Below are 16772 nucleotides of genomic sequence, written 5' to 3'. Positions count from 1 at the left end.
AATAATTATTTGCTTGGATAAACAGCCAGTGAGAAACCCTGCTTCATGAACAAAATATCACACAGCAAGTTGCATGTCACAGGAGCAAATATCACAGAAATACGATTAACAAATATCCTACAGGGACGCCAAAAGGAGAAAGCCTAAAAATATGATTAACTTAACTATTAATTGACTATTGAGTGTCACAGACGCATTGCAAGTCTTAAAAGAAATATTGCAGTAACATTAAAGTGATTTTCGTCCAGGGATTGACACCACAGGGGTCCTCATGATGAAAGCGAGATGTTTTCCCACTGCCTGTATAGCCCTCAGTATATCTCCTACATCTAAATTATTCAAAGACAGTAAGGAATAAAAACTGTGCCACTGGTGCAAACGAGCTCAATTCCTACGGATTAGCGCAAATAGCCGCAGTGATCGGGTGTATCAATGTCCGCTTAAGGGAATTAAATAAAAACGATGCCGCATTCATTCATAGTTAGGGTACAATATAAAACGGTAGAGTACGGGGATCATCTGAGCTGCGCTAACACGAGAGAATCGCTTTCTTTCACTGGATTTTTTTTTTTTTTTTTTTTTTTTTTAAGATGTTTGATAGTGGATTTTCCAATAATAATGAGACACTGATCAGATCAGACTCTCAACCAAAGATCGAAACTGTGGTCATTTCTGTCTCTGATAAGCTTGAAATTTAAATAAAGCAAATGTAAGGAGCGGAGTTTGGAGAGCTTTTTACGCAGAGCCCGACACGCTCCCAGAGGATGCTGAATCTCGGTGCCACTATTCAAATCAGCATCAGCGTGTCTGGATGCGAAGTTGTGTCAAGTTTGAAGCACTGATGTAGAGCCAACCACAACTACGATGTCCATTCATTATCATTCAGCAAACAAGTACCGTGAATTCAGCACTGTTGTGCCTCTGTGTAAAGGTCTGTGACAGACTAGAAGGGTGCGTTTGGGGGTTTTTGGACCCTCGCTTCGTCCGTGCTTTTGGAGTCTGACCTGACCGAACACCCGGGTGCAGAGGCGCACATCCAAGCACTCACCTGACTGTGTCGCACTCCATCGGATCAACACCAAAGTGACGAGGACGCAGGCGGGGAACTTCATCTTTGAAAAGGCTGCTTGTCTTGTTAACTCCCGTAACTCACATGTCCAATTAAGATATCCTCGTTGTTCACACACAAAAATAAACAACCAATAAAAAAAAAACGTCGGAGTCTTCTTGGTTTGTTGGACAACTGGCACAGTTTCCGTGCGCACCCAGAAGCAGCACCGTGGAAAGCTTTTACGCACCGCGCTTTGTTGTGTTTGTTTATTGGTTCCCAGACCAGTGTTTAGGTCGGTTTCCACCGCGGATACTCTGAGCCATTTACTCCTCACACTGCCATTGCGCCTGTGGCTTGGGGGGGAGGGGGTGGAGGGTGGGTGTGGGGGGTGGGGGCACGCCTCTTTGGTGTGATTGATGCCTCCTTCAGCCTATTAAATCAGCGATCCAAAAGATTTGGCGCCTTTTCCTTTTTTTGGAAATCCGCCCACCTCACTTATCACCTCTCTGATTGGCTATAGCCTAATTACCGCTGTCAATACATCTGTCAAGAACAGATTTTTGCTCCGGTCTCCGTCTGAGTGGCATGGAGTGATCATATAAGAATCATTCATCATGTCACACTTCATCAGTGGCTGCACAGCCTCTTGTTTACCATTACTGATCAATATATTCATATTTTATAGAGATAAATTCCTATGTAGGATTATGAAAGATATGACTTATGTCACCTTTAGAGAATAAAATGCAAGACACCATAAATTAGTGATTTCAGTGGTTATTACAGATCATTATCACCAAACACAGACTTACAGTAACAATCAAAAAGTTTCCTGCAGTGGCAGCAGCTTCAGCCTCTGCTCATATCCACCATAGAAAGCACAGCCTGTAAACTTTGATGATGCCAGTCTAAATGGGCTGCAATGAACAGAATGGCTCCAGCAATATACCATTTTCAGGGCCGCTCATTTTACAAGCCTTTGTACCATATTCTACTCTCTGGCTTCGTTTGTGGACGGATGTGAAAGTATGAAACGAGCTGCGAGGACAAAAAGATATTGATTTGTGATCCATGTAAGGTGAAAACTTGGGCATAACTGGCTGTAATACAGAACGACTCCACAGCCTAGGCGCCACGGGTGAATGATGATCCTACAAATATCCCCACAGTGCCAACAGAAGGTTCATTTAGTGTCCTCTGCTGCTCTCTAGGGGATATTTCCGCGAATTGCCCAATTTGGAGCCTTTTACCCTGCAGCTGGCATGAATCATGTTGAGGAACATAAAGTAACATCTGGGCTTGTATTTCCCTCAAATATTATGGTCATATCCCTGCGTATTCAACCAAAAGGCCACATGATCACCTTAAAACTCAGTTATCATAGTTCTTGAACAGAAAACTGAGGTAATGGAGCATCCCAGAGGTATATTAAAAAAAAAAAAAAAACAGTCACATAAAAATGGCTTTTCTGTGCCAGTTTTATGCGTTGATTTAAATGAGTCTTTGGAAAATATTTAAACCAATGCCAAAATGTGTAAATGGCCTTTGAGTATCAACAAAAATGAACACATCTTTCAAATAATTATTCACATCTTTTTAAACTGATGGTTGTTAAAATCATGTGTCTAAAATATATAAACTCGCCTGGCTTTCAGTCCACACACTGAACACTCTGAATTAAATATAATCACACACACACACAGGTCAGCACAGACAACCACACAGAGGGTGGCAGCACAAGGCAGAGCAGCCGTGACAATATCAATGAACATCACTGTTCCTGTACAAAAATCTGTAGATAAAACATTCAATTAGTGGCCTCACTGAGCTGCGTGAGATTTGTGCTGATATGAATGTGACATGAAACTGGGAATTTTCTCTTTGTGCATTGACATGAGTCCACTGTGGGAGTCCACCATGAGGCTTGACTGGGGGGGATAACATGACAATGGCTCACACTGAAGTGGGTATTTCAAGTAATCCATTACAAATAAAAGTAAATGTGACACACGGACATTTAATTAAAAGGGTATGATGATATGGTATCTTACAGCAGGTCTCTGTAGTGATCATGGTGCATATTAAAGAGAACAGCATTCAAATTATACATCATTAAACATGATAATTGTGCATTTAAAGGACTATTCTGCAAAAAATAGGACATCTGTGCACACTGTAGCACTTGCTGTAGGTGCTGAGACATTAAAACATTAATTAAAAAAATAAAATAAAATAAAATAAAATAAATAACTAAAAGCTTCCCTACAGGGGACTCAGTGTTTGACTTTGCAGGGATCTTGTCATTGTTTCCCACAGACTTATAATCTCCTTATAATCTCTTAGATAATTTCTCTGGGCTATAATATTCATTAGCATTCCACATGGGACATGGTGTAAATTTATGGAGACTTTTTATTGCCCTTACTACTTCTTCTTTTTTTTTAATCTCTACCGTTCCCATATGCCTTTATATTGCCTATAAATTAGAACAATATATCATAAAATGACTTTTTTCTTGCAGTAATTGCCTGGGTTCATTATAACTGCACTGATTTTGGTGTCTGACTTTGTTTTGTCCCCTGCGAGCAGCTCCACGCTGCAAGCAGCAGGACAAGGGGATCAGATGACAGGCAGAGCTTCTATGATTAGGGCCGTGGTGAGGGGAAGGAGGCTGCCACTGTGGAAGGTCAAGGGGCTTTTTACGCGCAATCAGTTGGTGCCTTCTTTGTTGACCGCACACCGTGAGCTGCAGTTAATTTGTTTGAAAGGCTGCCGTCTATTTCCTGAATCAGTGACTTTGGCTTGAACACTGTAGGAAGAATGATATAGGCGCAGCAGATGTCCGGGGAGTGAGCAGAGCGCGTAAAACGTCTTGGCGTTGGTATTCAGCATGGCTCTGGAGAGTGGGTCCTTCCTGAGAGCAGGGCTTGTGTTGTTGATGGCAGGTGAGTGTTTCTGGCTTTAGATTAAATCTTGTAAGGTTTGGTCTAAAGTATAAATTTAAGTATCATTTGTTGTTATGGAGATAAAGCTGATTCTGATTATTTTATATAGTGTCAGGTGGTTTATCTTGTTTTATGAGTTGATCATATGTTTGTGTGTAAAATCGGTGATAAGAGGGCATCAGAATACCCCAACTCCCTTGATTTCACACAGCCCAGTTTAATCCCTGGCAGGTTTCTAACTGAGGACAACATGATGACAGGTAATATAAAAAGGGTGATGGTAAGACAGAAAGCTCACATGTGACGATGCTTTCAGCACTCTCCTTTCTCGATGGGCTTTTTGATGAGCTGTGCTTTCACTCCCAGACAAACGGGACAAAGTGAAAACTGGGCTCTCGTGCTGAGCCGCACAGCCGCTGGCTAAACGTGAGTGACATTTGAGCCAAATGGATCATCTTATATTCATGAGCATCAGTTTTTAAAATCCATAAATATTGAGTCCTGGATTGGCAGACAGAATTCGTGAGTCTTTTTAGATTGATGGGTGCTTCCTATGCCCAAAATATGGAGAAAACTCAAAGGCAGTGGAGTCAGTGGAGTGCAGACCTCCAGCTATAACAGCACTGTAGCATCTGTCACGGTTTGCATTGATTTTCCTGGAAAATGAAATGTGAATACATTGCTGGTTAGCAGCCAATTTGGGAGGCGACTTTGAATACTCGACTGTCAGATTTTCCCACCAGCTGTTGCCAACAAACAGACAGACAGGTGAAACATAACATCCCTTCAACTCTGTGGGTGATAAACAGCTAATAGACATCGCCAGAGGGGCCACGACCATGTCTTGCATTTCTCTTTTGGTAGCATCTCTTTTGAAAGCCCCATGTCAACACAGTCAGTCTTCCTCTGAATGTTTCACAGCCTCCAAAACCCAGAGCAAACATAATGGGCACACAGTTAGTCCTTATCAGGCCGGCACAGAGCGGGCTTCACCATGTTTCCTGATCGTAACAACAACCTGTTTGTTTCCACACGGGCCTTTTCTGCCAGCTTAAGCTCCCTCTCCTACTGTACTGCTCACTGGTGTTACATTCAGCTCAGAGTCCTGCGGGACGGCTGCGGTCTGCCTCCACGTTAAGAGGCTGTTTACACACATCTCTGAAGTAAACAAATGGGATTGGGACTCTGACTGCAAATTAAAATCTTTTCTTAGCGACAGTAACAGCATAATAGGGAAGAAACGGTCCGATAGGAATAACCATTGCCAGGACATGACCTTGTTTGTTGCACAAACATATTCCTAATTATCTAGAATTAAACAGAGCAGATAACCTCTGTAGTGCTTAGTAAAATCTTTTGTATCTTTACAGTAATGCAAAGTATGGCTTGCAGCTCACCAGATTAGAATCATCGCAGAGTTGCAGTCAACTAATTTCACCTAAATCCATTTTCATTGTCATGTTTTTAACTCAATTAATGATTTTCTCCACCTTTTCTCTCTTGCTCTGTAGCTCAAGTCCTTCCTTCAGCGTCTGGCTGCAACAGTGGTTTCTACGAGAGGATGATCAATGATCTCTGCTTGGCGAAGTTCAAATTCGACATGGGAGGAGTTGTCCGAGGCCTGTGGTGCAGCTGGCCGGACACAATGGAGTGAGTTCACCTGTTAAGACGTGCAAAAAGAGCATACAAAAGAAAAGGTCACCAAAAGGATAAAAATTAAATTCCTTTCCTCCATATGCAAGCAAGTAGTCAAGGGTTAGCTAAATAAATGTATCACATACAGGCAGCACACAGCATGCCTTGACATATGCTGCCCAAAATCTGATGCTCTGACTTTAGTTCACTCTTCATCCTGTCTTCGAAGGTCTGTGTTTTCACTTGCCACATCACTTAGGCACAGTGTGTGTGTGTGTGTGTGTGTGACAGACAGTGTCTTGGAGCAGTGCTTTTCCAAACACTGGCAGTCGGAGGATGAGTCAGACAGGAGGGTGAAAGGAGCTGGGAGGCCCACAGGAGAAGCTACTGTCAAAACTGTGTGATTTCCCTCCTGGCTCACTGTCCTCTCTTGGTCCAGCATATAATTGGTGGCGGTGTTCTGTATGTGTGTGTGTTTGTGCAGTTGTAACTCATCATAAAAAAAACTGTGCAGGCACACAGAGGGTCTCCAGTTGCATCAGAAAACTCCTAGCAACAATGTTTGATGCCACCGTCAAGGTCCATCGTACAGGTGGCAGTGCTACGGATAAATAAACCATTCAGAGCAGAAAATTAGAAAAACACAAACAAGGCTTGTATGTGGGCACAGACCAGTTCAGTAGCACTAAAAATAAAAGTCGTACTGTAAGTGTGACACAGTGGGCTTAAAGCTGTACAAGGCAACTTTTGAAAGAAAGATAAAGACAATCTTCCTCTCATAAATAAAAAGCTGAATTCACAGGCAATAAACCTTTATGTGAAGGATAATGAGAATTAGCTTTGTTACATCTGTGCAACTAAAAATCCCCTGGATGCCAATTATCACAATATGCACAATATAAAGTTATTCCTAATATTGCAACTTATTATTACACTTTTTTGTATTTTAGTTGAACATACCACAAAGTATCTCTTATAAATATGTGTGTGTGCACTGGAGTGCATGTCAATGTTGCGTGAGCGTGGGTGTAAACTTACTTGTTCCCTTTAAAACAGGAGAACATGATATCGTCCTTCACACACTGTGTTGCTCAGAGCGATAAAAACACTCCAGTGTCTCTTGACTCATCTTGTCTGCAGACTGAAACACTTTCTCTGAGTGGCAGCTCAACACACATATTTGTATCAGCATACTTGTGAGAACCTCCAAATCCATAAACTTGAACCTTTACCCAAACTGAATTCTAGTCTTAATCCTGTTACTAACCACTACCTCTAAACCTAATCCTACCTGCAACACCAGCTCCTGGTAATGATAGCTCTTAGAGGCATTAAAGTGCAATAGAAAACACACCAGCTCTGTGTATCCATGGTGCTTTTTTGATGATTGATGCAGTGAGAATGTGGCAGTGGAAGTATATCAAAGTGATCTTATGTTGTTTGAGCCATTATTAGACATAATAAAGGGAAATAACTCACCAAACAATAAACTGCACACATCAGAAAATGCCATTTATGAAGAGTTTTAAAGTTGGGTGGATTTTCCCTTAAGAGACCTGGCTTCCTGACCACTTGCCCACTCGGCCTCCAGCTATGCGGTCAAACACAGTGGCCATCTGGAAACAGAATCTCTCCTGGCATGGTGCAACGCTGTACTGAGGGCGCTGCCATGTTGGTATGCATCTCCATTTCCCCTGCCCTCTACCACCTAGTAGTTATATTTAGCTGTGTTAAGCCCACTGGTAATTCTAGACACTCCTTTGCCTTTTTTTTCCAACCAACAGGAATCCCCTACTCTGATCCCACTCTGAAAGAACGCTTCAAAGACACCATGAGAGCAATCTAAAGAGTCTGTTTCTATAATTCTGTAACTCAAAGTGTGGACAGAGGAAATAATTCTTACTACTTGATGTGTTTGTTTGCACATTTGATTGACATTCATGTTTTTTCTTCTCTTTTCACCTTTGAGTTGGATCCCAATTTTCCTCATTTTCCCCCAGTGACTGTGTTTTGTTTTGTGGCCCTCTGCAGGATATACGAGGGACTAACAAACTGCACTTACCAAATTGCCTTGAGGATGGACTGCTTCTGGCCTAACCAGGTAGTTGACCGCTTCTTCATGCACGTTCACAGGAACTACTTCTACGACTGCGCCCTGACCGGCCGGCTCCTCCATGACCCGCCAATCAGCGTCCTTGCCCTGTTCATCACAATGCCAGTGCTGGTCACCCTGCTCATGACTGCCATAGTGGTGTGGAGGAGTAAACGCACAGAGGGGGTTTTATAGGAACTCTTTGGGGGCTGGATTTGGCTTCAAGGCTTGGAGATACAAATGGATTCTGGATGTGTTGTGTGCGAAGTTGCATGTATTTATACACACTGTGTTTAAATTGTTTTACTCCTATTTTAATATGAATATCAGTGTATGTAAGATGCAATTAAACAATTGCATGCCTCGTGAAAAACTGTTTGACTGCAGCAGATGCTGACCTTAAAACAATAATATGCAATAAATGCTCTATTTGGTATAAAAATAGAATTTATCCACGTAGTTATTTTTAGCAATAACATCACCAGTATGAGAGTGTCAGAGTTTGGCAGGGGGAGGTAATAAAGTTTGAGATTCAGGGGATTTGGAGGCCATGCATGTTAATTACCATCTGTTCTCGTGGCCCTAAACAATCTGCGAACACATAAATAACAGTAGAGAGGACGACACTCAGGGAGAGAGCAATGACTTGGATAAATGATAGTTATAAATTTGGAGGAGAGGTGAAGAAAAAGGGGAAAGGAGACAAAAACTGAGAAACTGAGAAAAAAAAGTCTTTTGTCGTGTAAAAGACAAATCACTTTGTAATTAATAAAATAACAGTGAGTTTATTCTCAGCACATCTGCAGCCTCCAATACATCTGAGTGATACATACATTTTTGATAAAGCCAAATGGTTCCTGGATTACAATTTTTATTAACATAATGATACTACAAATTTAATGCAATGTGCAGATGGATTATGTTCAAAAACATGTTTTGAGTGCAGTTTACTTCAACATAGACAAAGTTTAAAAACAAATGACTTTCTATTAACCTGGTCATGAAATTGTGTCATTTAAGAAATATAAGTTTTAAAGACTGTATACAAGGCTCAAAGTGCACTTCAAACTGGACACTCATCCATCACTGTATAACAGGGCTCCATCTAGTGTTCACTGTGGAAGGCTCTGCATGCACAGAGGTCACTGTTCATAATTGTGTCCAGTTCTAATTAATCTGAGGAAACCTGCAAGCTGGGGATGTTTCTGCTACAAAAAGCTTTTTGGGCCAGAAAGTTTGGGAAACACTCCTGTGCAGGATTCAGCCAGTCAGATGCAAGGTTTGCACGCTAGCCAGTAGAAATATTTCACAATCACTGTAACTTCTGTGTCAGGAGAAGACACCTTCATGGTCAACAGCAACCTGGGATGGAAGACAAGAAGAGACACAGGCTCTGAGATGAATTAATGAAGGGACTAATAGCTAAATTAAGACTGAAACTAATTGTAATTATTTGCAGCTGATGACTCTCTGTCCTACCTTTAGACCACATTAGACAAAACACAGGTAAAACTCTTTCCAGAGACAAAGATCTGTGTGTAAATCTGCCAAACTGTGATAGTAATTAAATACAATGTCATACTTTTTTCATCCATGTAAAAGTTATGGCTCAGCACTTCCTCTCCATATATTTTGCTTGCTGGGCTATTCTGTCCTGTCAGTGGCAGGGGAATTAATGGTGGCTATATTATCAAAGCAGTAAAAGCCTTCAACAGTTAAGCTTAGTCAAGCAATGTTTGGCTTTTCTGATTAATGCCCAAGAGTGTGGCAGTATTCAAAGACAAATTTCAGCAGTTTTTGACCATGATAAATGAATTTCAGGGGAGATTAGGAGATCAGCGTTCAGCGCCAGGTGAATGGAGGTGAGAACTCAGGGCCAGAAGTTAACGATTAGACTTGTGGACGAGCTGGAGGTTAATGTCTCACTTGTTCCTGATGTCATCAGAGAGACGTTCAGCCTCAGCAGGGTCCTTTTCTTGCAGTTTCTGGTAGCTGGAGAAGGTTTCCACCATGCCAATATATCCACTCAGGGGCATGGTTCTTTTTATCAAGAGACGCTCGTTCCTGGACACAGAAAAAAATCATTTAAAAATGATAAACTCTTGTTACCTATATAACAAAGGAGTATTTGGGGACATAACACAGCTTTTGAGCTGTGCAGCTGTGCTTTAAATTGTTTCACTCAACCCTCACCACTCTTTGTCTGGGTAGGAACAGCAGTCAAACATGTCTAGGTAGATCTTCTCAGAGCCTGATCTTATATGTGGATTTCGGAAAGGAAGCAGGGCAGCATAAAGCTGATGAAAAAAGAAAAAGTTTGCAGTACCAACTTACTATGTTGCTCAGTGCAGTTTGGTTAAAAAAGATCGCTGATGAACAGTAAATGTCTAAACTTGGAATAAAGACTTTCAGTGATGTCAGTCAGGTGTACTTCCCTTCGAGGTGACCACTCAAAAATTTCAAAATTAAGGAACTCCAGGAATTAAATTTTCAGATTTAGACCTCTTTACAGATGTCATTCAGTGTGTTGGAGACATCCCCATACTCCAGCTCCATGTCCATGGTGTAGCTCACAAGGGCCAGACAGCCTCCAGGCCTCAGTAACCTGTCAGCCTCCTGGAGGAACCGCTGGTGGTCAAACCAGTGAGCCGCTGTCATGGCTGTCACAAGGTCCACCTCTCCAGACCCAAAGGGTAGCTCCTCTGCAGGACACTGTCTGGTTTGAGATGGTAAGAACAATTTATATTATATTTGTGTTGAGCACAAACTAAATGTAGATAAATGAAGGTTAACTTCTGAATATAAAAACACAATAATCCCAAAAACAATGAATGAAATGTAGGCCTCATTTACAGTCCTTTTCTGGATATTGATAATTTAAAGCAGTAAATATGACAAAGAAAAGATAAATTATAAGCTTAAGAAAGTTAATGATGAATAAACCTTTCAGTTTTGCTGGCTGATTACAGTTCTGGTTCTCCCTCCACCTCACCTGTATGAGACGTTTGGAGGGTTACGATTGGCCAGTGCCATTTCCAGCTGGGCGGGACTGATGTCTGTTCCAACCACCTTCGAAAAGTATGGAGCCAAAAGGATTGTCCCTTGCCCCGAACCGCAGCCCACATCCACTGCAAGGTTGAATTGTTTTGGTGTCTAAAACGAATTGAGTTTCAGTGTTGATAGGATATAATGCTGTTAATGCTGGAACATTATGACAACAACAACAGAAAATGCATTTCCTCGTGGACACTCCAACCTTCTTTTAGCATGAATTTGACAGTCAGTTCTTACACAGGCAAAATTTGCAAAAAGAATTTCAAATAATTACTGGATATTAATTTTGAAGGCTGCAGCATCAGTACTAAAACACACATAAGCGTGCACTGTAGCAGCCTGGTCAGACGCCAGAATAGTGAACATACACATGTACCTTTTTCTCCATGTAGCTCATGATCCTGCTGATCAGTTCATGGGGCGCCACTCTGTACTGCAGGTAAGCAGCTGCATGCTTTTTACCTTCAAAGAGTCGTACAGCCATGTTTCTGTGCCAAACTGCTTGTGCTCGCAAAGCGCCTGACAGATTACTATGACTCCGCACTGTGACCCTCTCTTTATTTAACCACCAAGTTGCACATTAACTGGCAGAGCTAAAATGGTCCTTCAGTCACTGCGCTGCTGCCAAAGAAGCATGTCTACATACAAGTAAAAGCTTCAGTGGATTTCACATTTTATTGCTCTAAAATAAATGTAAAAATACAGATTGATACATTATGTGTAATGATTTATTTTTATGGCTTAACTAAAAATTAATGTTTCTTAAAAATAATTTTTCCTTGGTCATACTACACATGCTGGGTAGCTTAAAAGTGCACTTGCTTGCAACTGCCAGAGGGTGGCAGTACATGCTCACACAATGTATGTGATGCTTGGTGCTGAACAGGAAAGAGCTGCTGAGACTGGGAATGTTTGGAAAGCATGTTAGTTGTAATTCCCCATCAATAGATATTTGCACTGAGATCATCAGTCAGTTCCCTTATTTAATCTCTCATAGCATAGTGTATTAGCCATGGGCTAAATTCTCCCACGAACATCAAGAGAAAATAAATGTGTGGCTAAAAACATAAGTCTAAACAAATGTAATTCATATACAAATATGATGCTAATTCTTATAAATCAAAACTTGTCCTTTTGTAAATGCGCTTTGGCTTTGATAAAGTAATAAAATCTGTGTATGGCAAGTTATTTAAATCTCACTCTTTGGATCCAAATACTTTTAGAAATGATTTAAGTTGGAATTCTATAAAAACAATCTTAAACCTTGGCAGGCAGTGTTAGCCACGCATTTTCTGCACAATCAACAAGCATTGATCCTTCCCGTTCAGCTGATCAATATCCATTGTCAGATATGGTTTGCAATAGGGCTGTGTTAACAAAGGGGGAGCTGGTTGGTGCAGGATGTCCTCAGACGCCACAGGAGCCCCAACCCTTAACCCCACCATGTTGCTATGTGCAGCCCTGCCTTGTGTCGTCCAATCAATCAGCTTTGATCAAACCTGTCAGCTGCACTCAAGTCACACAACTGTCCACTGCTGTGTGTGTGTGTGTGTGTGTGTGTGTGTGTGTATGTGTATGTGCAGCCAAAGCATGATAAACACACTTTGGAGGACAGTGTTGTCATCCACGTACATGTGTGTAGCCAGACATAACCAATTTATCACCAAGTCTTTACCACCAAGTCTTATTACAGTGTCTTCACACTTATACGCACACACACGCACGCACACACACACACACACACACACACACACACACACACACACACACACACACACACACACACAGACAAAAGCCATTAAAAACACAAAGTCAATGGACTCAGACAAGCAGCCTCATGTATTGCTTTAATATCTGCAGGCATTCCCGACACAGTAAAAAAGAGCTATGGGAGTGTTTCCACCAACTGTGACGAGCAGTGCTTCTAATGCTGCATGGGGAATTCTCCTGAAAAGCAATCACACAGGTAATCCACAGCAGGAGTAGGAAATATTGGAAATATTGTGTTTAAACTGGATTTTCTTTCATGAAACCAGTTTTGGGTTTCTAAACTGGCTGAGGAAGAATTTGTTTGTAATGAGTCAGGAATGGTGGAAAAAGGGATGAAACTTAATATAAGAACATGTTATTTTATGCTCTGATTGTGTACAGTGAACATCTTAAAAATACATACAAGCCAAAAATAGATATGTGTGTGCCATTGTAAACCTGCGCACTGATTTTTCCCCCCTTTCTTCTGACAGTGTGAGCACAGAGACTTGCCGGGTAGGGGGATGGATAGATGGGTATTGAGTATAAAATCCCACTTCCCTGCGGAAATCTCAGCAGGCAAAAGCAGATTGCAGCTGTCGGATGAAATCCATGAATTTAGAAAACAGTCTTGTTGCCATGCAATTTTTTTTTTTTTTTTTTTTTTTTTGGGGAGTGGAGGGGGGTGTTTGTCATGGCTTTTGAATAGGTTTCACAGGCCCCGGGGACCTTAAACACACTCTTTCAACAAGGTAGCATGAAAACCTTCACGTGAAAAAAAAAGAGTTTGTTACTTAGTGAGCTGCAGCAGTTCTCAAGTTCAAACTTACCCTGGTTATAACATTACTATTTGCAGAGTTACATATCACTAACTGTAAATGGATTGCACCACACAAACAAGTTAGTGAACCACAATTTGGTAAACCACTAATATGAAACTAACCAATAACAACTTGGGAACAACTACACAAACTCTGTGAGGGAATTACAAACAGCTACAAACAGCTGAAATGAAAGCAACTCTGTAATCCTTTAAAAGACAAAATAATGGTTAGTCAAATCCTTCCTTGTCTTTTTACTGTGGCACTGTGCATTGTGCTCGCAATCTCTGGCAGGATGTGAAGATCTTAAATCTCCACCCATGAAAACTTCACTTGAGATACACTGTTTTCTCTACAGCTAGTTGTAAAGAACGAAATATCGAGGCGATTTGAGTGACTCTGAGGCTGCGTTTTTATAGCCGAGACGCTCGTTCTGAGATGCACTCAGAGGGCTAATCCCACTCTCCAAGGAGAGAGGTAGGTATCTGCTTTGATGATAGAAATGGATTAAACAGATTACATTAAAGGCCAGTCTAATTGAACCAATCTATCCTGATTCTGCTGCTGTAAGATAAATGATGAGAGGGCCAGATAGTATATGTAGGTCGCGTGTTTGTGTGCCTGGCCTGGGGTTTCTCTGTGGACATTTACAGGCTTGGTTGAAAAATACAACAAAAGCATTTTCTTCATGTAGAAAAAGGTCCCAGTGTATTAAACAATGCTTTCATACAATCTGAAGTATTCCAACAAAATGTGTACAGTTCTGTCCTTTTCTGTGCTCTGTTCTTTATTTCATTTATTTCTGGTCCAATTTAATTTCCGCCAAGATAAAACAACCTATAAATATATGATGTTTGCAAGAATGTTTCCTACATATTTTGCCAGTATTGTGCCAGTCCTTAAGTAGCTTGTGCAGTCTGCAAGTTTGATTCTAACATCTATGTTTTTGTTATTTTTTGGTGCATTCGAGTGCTTGTATGAAACAGGGTTAGATTTCTACCAAAATGTAGTTTCCCAGTGTTTCTAAGCATCTAACTCAAAATTTCCAGGTCAAACTTTCAGTATGAAACAGATTTCAGAGCAGTCTTTGCAAATGTAAATGTAACTTCTGACAAAAAAAAGGAAAGGAGAAGGAACAAACACTGATGGATTGCCCATCTCAGTTCATTTCTAGTCATTGCAAGTTGGTTTTCATGATTCAAGTGGATTTTAAAAACATAATGTAAGCTGTGTAAATGGTTATGGATATATGAAGTTATAGTTAATGGGCTGAAACATGCAGAAACCACCAGTGCCCTTAAAGTGCTGCTAATGCACTAAATGAATTTCATTAGTCTCAGTGTGTCACCATGGTTGAAATGCTGTTTCAAATGACTGCAATTCAAAGGCATAAAATTAAAGGAGAAACACAAAAAACAAAAATATACAATACAGCCACTGAAAAGTACGACATTGCTCTCTCTGCCTCTCAAGAGTGACACCTCAAACAAATCAGAAAGCTTGTAAGACCGGTCAACACAAAAGAAGTCAATTTTGCTGCAGCACATTCTGGTTCATCAGTCTCTCTCAATACAAAAGCATGTGTTTTCAGTCTCTTCATCTTTTGGATGATTACCTGGTTGTGTGTGTGTGTGTGCATGTGTGTGTGTGTGTGTGTACCTGTCCTCCCAGGCTAGCTTGTTATTGACGGTGTCCAGTTGAAGTGAGCGTGATAGGGTGACCTTTCCTTCCTGCCTTGTTATCAGTGTGAACTCGTTAAGCAGGACTGTTTAATTAGCAGTGGAATGGCAATCAGGGAGGAGTCGGAGACCTCTGTGGTCATACACACGGATCAATGGTCTTCAGGGAGCCTCTGAAACTCAGCAACAGGGGACCTTTACACATATGTGCATGCACTATACTGATGCGAAGTTAAGCATACAAGAAATTGGGGAAACTTAACTTTGGCTCCTTTCAGTAAAGGTGTGGGTAAATACATACTTATTTATTATTTTTTGAACAAACCTGCCAATAATCAAATTTGTGGCATTTTATTTTAGCAGCTTCATGCCATCTATGACCCTGTGTGATCAAATCATAACCTCCTTTCTGCCACAATAGTGGGAAACACCACAGCCAGACTTACATCCCACTGTTATTAAAAGCAAAAGTGCAGCGGCAAACTGATAAAACAGACTAACCCTGGTTGACATGCACACATGCTTCAGCATGCGTGTACGCACACACGCTCTCAAAAGTGTGTGCAAACATGTGCGTGTTTAAACTTACTCGCACACCGATACACAAACATTCAGGCAAAGAAATGCGAGGCGGGAGCGAACAGCCGCCGCACCTGGTGAGATCCAAGTGAAAGTGAGAAGCATAAAAAAGAGCTGAACGCTCAGGTCTGTTGATCTATTTTTACCGCAGAGCAGGGGGCAGAGGGAGAGAGGGAGAGAGGGAGAGAGAGGGAGAGCTTCCTGCATAATGCATGGCCCTGTAGAGCAGCAGCGGCTTTTACACTGCGCTCTCTCCCTGGGCTTCCAGGTGTCTGCACTGCCTGTCAAACAGGGAGCATATAGGAGAGCCAGGTGCTCTCACACAGTGCTGTAGTTGATCTCTCTCAGAGCACAAGACCACCAGCCTATCCAGGTGCTCGTTCTCTCTCCAAACACAAGATCTAACCTGTAGTTTCACTCAGATTCGTCTCTGAAGTGTAGGAGAATTCAGGGGCTGGAGGGGGAAGCAAGTACAGATACATATTATACACTGCCCCAGTTGGAGTGAGGTAGCACTTTGAAAACAGAGCACTCGTACATATAGGACAAATGCACACTATTGTTTCAAGGGCCGTGCAGCATTTTTATTTATTTCTTTATTTCTTTATTTAGGGATTTGTGCAGTGGCAAATCATGAATTGAACTCCCTTGAATTTCGCTTGTCTCAGAAACAATGCTTCTACCGTCTGGATCCAAATTTAGCTGAGGAAATGTTTCTTTAGGGAGATAAACACAATGCAATCTCCACAGTGCGCCGTTCAATTCTCCTCTCACAAAATAAGAGAATTAGACGTTGTAAAAGTCAGTTTAGTGGCTCATTTTTCTCTGTTGTTGAGTCTTAAATGTCTCATTTTCTTATAACAGAGAAAAAAAGATTGATTCAAAAGGAGAATTGTTTATTTTCTTTTTTATATGCTGTTATATGCTGTACAGGAAAATAACTTTTAGTGGTATGCTCTTACACCACTAAATAACTAGATTTGGTTTGGGGACAGGCCATCTGAGCATCCCTAAAGGGGGTTGGGTTGCCGCTGGGCATCACAAGGAGGGAGACTAATGAAAGCTTGATGAGGATGCTTCTCTGAATCCAGCAGGATGATTAGGCTTTAATTACTGAGGGCCACCTCGACATATTCCCTATAATTGGAAATACCTAAGCACTTGGCT

General features: G+C 41.3%; 3 protein-coding genes across 8 annotated transcripts in view; 1 reads left to right on the top strand and 2 right to left on the bottom strand.

Annotated features, from left to right (window-relative positions):
• Positions 1–1370, bottom strand: part of LOC121178074 (receptor tyrosine-protein kinase erbB-4-like) — a 242733-nt gene extending 241363 nt beyond the window's left edge. For all 6 annotated transcript variants that reach the window (XR_005893457.1, XR_005893458.1, XM_041032583.1 and 3 more), the window contains exon 1: positions 1049–1370. Coding sequence is in view for 4 of the 6 variants with exons in the window: in XM_041032583.1 (XP_040888517.1) it covers positions 1049–1112 (64 nt within the window). In the remaining 2 variants the exon portion in view is untranslated. The remainder of the gene's footprint in view (positions 1–1048) is intronic.
• A 2337-nt stretch (positions 1371–3707) lies between these two features.
• LOC121178079 (receptor activity-modifying protein 1-like) lies at positions 3708–8934 on the top strand. The gene is made up of 3 exons (XM_041032587.1): positions 3708–3996; positions 5508–5646; positions 7663–8934. Exons 1-3 carry the CDS (start codon positions 3942–3944, stop codon positions 7916–7918), a joined length of 450 nt encoding a protein of 149 aa, XP_040888521.1. The 5' UTR covers positions 3708–3941; the 3' UTR covers positions 7919–8934.
• Positions 8935–8945: 11 nt separating this feature from the next.
• Positions 8946–11383, bottom strand: LOC121178077 (trans-aconitate 3-methyltransferase-like). The gene is made up of 6 exons (XM_041032585.1): positions 11154–11383; positions 10716–10876; positions 10226–10439; positions 9917–10020; positions 9650–9787; positions 8946–9085 (listed from the first exon to the last, which is right to left on the bottom strand). Exons 1-6 carry the CDS (start codon positions 11259–11261, stop codon positions 8992–8994), a joined length of 819 nt encoding a protein of 272 aa, XP_040888519.1. The 5' UTR covers positions 11262–11383; the 3' UTR covers positions 8946–8991.
• Between the last annotated feature and the right edge of the window lie 5389 nt (positions 11384–16772).

This window comes from Toxotes jaculatrix, chromosome 24, assembly GCF_017976425.1.
Source record: "Toxotes jaculatrix isolate fToxJac2 chromosome 24, fToxJac2.pri, whole genome shotgun sequence".
NCBI lineage: Eukaryota > Metazoa > Chordata > Actinopteri > Toxotidae > Toxotes > Toxotes jaculatrix.
Note: the sequence above shows the minus strand (reverse complement) of the source record. Positions and strands in the feature narration are given on the sequence as shown.